Source organism: Zerene cesonia, chromosome 1 (genome assembly GCF_012273895.1).
Source record: "Zerene cesonia ecotype Mississippi chromosome 1, Zerene_cesonia_1.1, whole genome shotgun sequence".
Taxonomy (NCBI): Eukaryota; Metazoa; Arthropoda; class Insecta; order Lepidoptera; family Pieridae; genus Zerene; species Zerene cesonia.
The window spans coordinates 9,000,174-9,004,824 of record NC_052102.1 but is presented as its reverse complement, the minus strand read 5'-3'; the positions used below and the strand labels follow the sequence as shown (position 1 = coordinate 9,004,824).

Below are 4,651 nucleotides of genomic sequence, written 5' to 3'. Positions count from 1 at the left end.
TGTAGAGGGAAAGTGTTAAGAAATATACTACATAATGAGAGTTTGTACATTTTTAATGAAAAGAGAGCATTTTCTTCTGAACTGTGTTATTGCAAAGTGGATAAACTACCTTAAAATGTGATAATGGCACAACATTAGTTTTTTTTCAATCATTTATGTTTAAGTATGTTTATAATATAATATTCGAATCTCGAATTCCATTTTGAGTGTTGTATGAAACACATTCTCATATATTTTTAGATTGAGTCTACAAAATTCTAGTGGATATTGCATTATATATATTTTTTTTTCAATGCCCACAACTAGTAGGGGTTTGTGGTCTTTAACTTTGAGGTTACCAACATAAAAAAACTGGTGGTATAATGTGTAAACAAAAACGCAGCCACTTATCAATCCACCACTCTAAACAATATTCAATAACAATCACATTTAAATTTCAGACGATCTGTCGTCGCGGCGGTGCTTGGTTCGCCTCATTCGGCCGGCCACGTAACTCTGGCACCAAGCTGTTCAATATCTCCGGCCATGTCAACACGCCGTGCACTGTCGAGGAGGAGATGAGCATCCCACTGAAGGAGCTGATCGAGAGACACGCTGGTGGGGTGTGTGGAGGCTGGGACAACTTGCTGGCCATCATACCCGGGGGCTCCTCTACCCCCCTTATACCAAAAGAGTGAGATGGCGTAACAATACTTAGATATCACATACATTCATGGATATATTATGATGATTTTAATTAAACTGACACTTTCCATAAATGATTAAATATCATCAATTAATAATATATTAGTTTACATCAATTAAAAAAACTATTTTTTATGAATAGGTATCGCTCATAAATATCTTTTACCCACATTTTACAGCACATGCGAGACAGTGCCAATGCACTGACACTTGATAACTTTTATCCTATTCTAATAATGATTTGTCATCCCATAATTTCCAGTGTATGTGAGACGGTGCTAATGGACTTCGACGGGCTGGTAGCCGCCCAAACGTCTCTCGGCACAGCGGCCATCATAGTGATGGACCGTTCCACGGACATAGTGAAGGCGATCGCGCGCCTGATAATGTTCTACAAGCACGAGTCGTGCGGCCAGTGCACCCCGTGCCGGGAGGGCGTGTCGTGGATGAACAAGATTATATACCGGTCCGATTCGAGTTTTGTTTCTTTAAATTTTTATTTTTCAATAATTGGCTTGGCAAACCATGCTTGTAAAGTGAATGACCACTACCGCCTATGTGCATTTGAAGTATTAGGACAAATTCTGCAAATTTTTTGATATAGGGACCAATTTGGTTGTTTTTTTGTCGTCTTTAAAATTAGTTGTTAAGAGAACCGGACCGTTACAAAATTACTATATTGTCTGACGTTATAAAACAATTGAAACTACTCTTGGTAGAAACATGAAGTTGAAATTTGTTTGTATTATTGCTCATATTTCATCTTGAAATCAGCGCAATATGCAGTACGCGTATTGTCGTGCTGTAGCTACGGCCGTGATATGGAATTCTAATGATTAATTAATTAATGGTTAGGTAATAAATTTGTGTTCAGTCTTCATATCCAGTTTTTTTTTAATAAAGTCTCACTTATTATTTCAGATTCGTCGACGGTAATGCTTCACCCAAAGAAATAGACATGCTTTGGGAGATTTCTAAACAAATTGAAGGTATGATAATAAATTTAGGTCTGTTAAATATCATGGTTTTCAATAATTATAGGAATTCTGGCTGTGCCGTGCTAGACGACATCACTGCCATGTATCATCAGTCTGTTAGTGGTTTGGCGTGAAAAGTAACAAACATAAATATATACACCAAATATTTCAAATATTCGCGCACTACGTCTACATATTTTTTTTTGAAAATCAACAGTTTCTCAATCAAACAAAACTATGTAGTTAGGAGAAGTATATCATTTCCGAAAACAGAACTTCAGATTTCCTTCTAATTATTTATACTTCATTCCAGGACATACAATTTGCGCCCTTGGAGACGGTGCAGCGTGGCCGGTACAAGGTTTAATCAGACATTTTAGACCAGAATTGGAGAGACGTATGCAAGAATACCAGATGACCCATGGACCTAGCAAAGCCGAACGTCTCTACTAGATGGCGATAGTTGTTAATAGAAAATCTAAAATCAACCTCATTTCACTAGATGGCTCTGATATATATAATGAAAAATTGGATAAAACGCCATTCATTTTTATTTGTTTTTAGTGAGTTTAGCATAAAAATGGTATCATGATATGTATCAGTAAATAAATATTTCTATTAAACCTGGTAGTATTCCTTTTATTGAATTGGTTAAACTTTTTTGTACACTTCCCGAAGACAGTAAATGTCGGCTATACTAATAGTGAAATATAATTTACTTGAGATCAAAACCATAATGTGATATTTAATAAAGGTCGTTTGAAAAAAATCTTATTCGTAGTTATTTCATATCACCAAACTTAACAATGATTGGAAACTCATCGGGATTTTGATTTAAACAAAAACAAAGCTGTTTTCCTATATCATTACAACTACGGGAAGGTTGGGTAATTTGGGTATGGCAATTATTATAACTTGTCCTAACATGGTGGTATAGAAACTCAATTGATATTTTAGCATGATAGCTGCTTACGACGGCAATTTTAAAATATGTACCTTGAGAAATTTTTCCGTATCAATTCTTCAAACCGGATTAACGCCTCTCGATGTTCTGTGATTCCATATGGCATACATTTAACATTTATTTCATACACATTCAGCTTCATTATCCAGAAACACTCAAAGAATGTATAATAATATTTGATAAATGCGTGTTCGAATAAATATTGGTTCAATGGATAGAATTTTATACAGAGATGGTTTAAGACCCGACATAGGACAGGATAGCTTTCGTCTGAAAATCCCACGTGAACGGGAAGTATGCGGGGAATACCCCGCCATTGTCTAACCGTGGCAAGATACGCAGGTTCGAATCCTGCCTCGTGATCAAATTTTTTCTATTCTTTCAAAATTTCTAATTTATAAAGCATTTCAATGCTATAAAACTAAAAATAAAAAAAAAAAAAGTTGTTAATTGTTACAACTTCGAATTATATATCCACATAAAGATGTAATAAGTTTTGCATAAATTTATGTCAATGAATTTTGCAACAATTAGCGTATTTTGGGCCTATTGCTGGGTCTCGCTTGGGAAAATATAAAATGAATTACGACATAAATATCTTGGATCACAACTCTATTAAATTAAGAACAATTACCTGGTATATAACATCTATCGATTCTTCAAAACTAGCTTTTTGCTGTTTGTTGCTTATCGTCTTAACAATATCCGTAAATAAGTTTTCATAGAACAATCTGTCGTTATTATTATTAAATTGGTATACTAATAAAGAGAGATGATGTACGCAGATCATGGATTATTCGGATTCAATCACCAACAACGCCTTCATTCATTAAGTTTGTTCGTCAAAGGATTTCGATTACACGTAACTGATACCTCAATGTGAATCAGATTTCATTTATAATAAGACATAAGGAATAGAGAATAATCGAGATTGAAAGTTATTTTATTATGAGATTCAATGTATTAAACTGGCATTTGTAGAATTTTCCTAGTATTTATTTGACTTCGATTAATAATTAGAAATGTCAATACTTGACACATGCGATAACAATAAACGCATCAATAATGAATGTAAATTTATTGTCGGTTTTAATTCCATTTTCCTTATGATAGTGTATTTATTGTCTTGGCAGGAAATTATTCACATTTACGTCGGAGATAAATTGAAAGCGATAACGGTAAAAATAAAAGTGCGATATAATTTTTTGAATTATTTATTCCCTCTATCATTTCTTCCTTTTTTTGATATACTTATAATATCTTAGCTCTATTTACAGTTTGTATAAATTAATGTTAACATAGTATATTTTACAGTAGACTATTATTGTACAACTCTCTTTCAATCTGAAAGACTTGACTACTTCAAAGCTACACTTAAACATGAAATTTTCACAGCAGCCGCGAGGCCAGTAGATATTTAAATTAACAGTGATAATAAATTTGGACAACGAAACATTAGTGATATCGATCGAGTCAATTAAAATATTTGATTTCGAATTTACAAAATTCAATAAAAACTCATCACCAAGTACCAAAAGGGCTAATAATTTAATAGGAAGAAGTGCCGCCCGCGAACGTCAATTACAACAACAATAAATAAGTTTTAAATTAAATAAATGGCACAGACCAAATTCAACAAACTTATTCGGTACATGGTGGTGCGAATTAATTTATAAAAACAAAGTTCCATCGATAGATTCAATATAACAAAAATAATGATTTCGCATTTCGATTCTCTGAATACATCACATTCGACATAGCGCGAAACGTTTAAATAATATAATGATAATATCTCTATGGAAGCAACTGATCGTCGCCAAATGGAAACATCGCTTCCGCGTAACAACATAATTAATGGCAATCAAGTAATCGCTAAATAACATCGGTGGAGATCACAATTACACGACATAACTTTAAACTTTCATAAATACAAAATATACACTACCCTTATCGCTACGCAACTCCGCTGCGGCGCGGTGACGTCACGCCACGAGTTGCCGTAGTAGTTAACATAACGCTTCGCATC

The 4,651-nt window shown here is 34.0% G+C and overlaps 2 protein-coding genes across 2 annotated transcripts in view; one reads left to right on the top strand and one right to left on the bottom strand.

Annotated features, from left to right (window-relative positions):
• LOC119837049 (NADH dehydrogenase [ubiquinone] flavoprotein 1, mitochondrial-like) overlaps window positions 1-2,288 on the top strand; it is a 2,703-nt gene extending 415 nt beyond the window's left edge. The window contains exons 2-5 of the mRNA XM_038362576.1: window positions 441-673; window positions 947-1,150; window positions 1,606-1,673; window positions 1,975-2,288. Coding sequence (XP_038218504.1) covers window positions 441-673; window positions 947-1,150; window positions 1,606-1,673; window positions 1,975-2,114 — 645 coding nt within the window. The 3' untranslated portion in view covers window positions 2,115-2,288. The remainder of the gene's footprint in view (window positions 1-440; window positions 674-946; window positions 1,151-1,605; window positions 1,674-1,974) is intronic.
• A 574-nt stretch (window positions 2,289-2,862) lies between these two features.
• The window catches only part of LOC119836950 (NADH dehydrogenase [ubiquinone] flavoprotein 1, mitochondrial-like), a 5,725-nt gene continuing 3,936 nt past the window's right edge, over window positions 2,863-4,651 (bottom strand). The window contains exon 5 of the mRNA XM_038362463.1: window positions 2,863-2,895. Within this exon, the coding sequence (XP_038218391.1) occupies window positions 2,863-2,895 (33 nt within the window). The remainder of the gene's footprint in view (window positions 2,896-4,651) is intronic.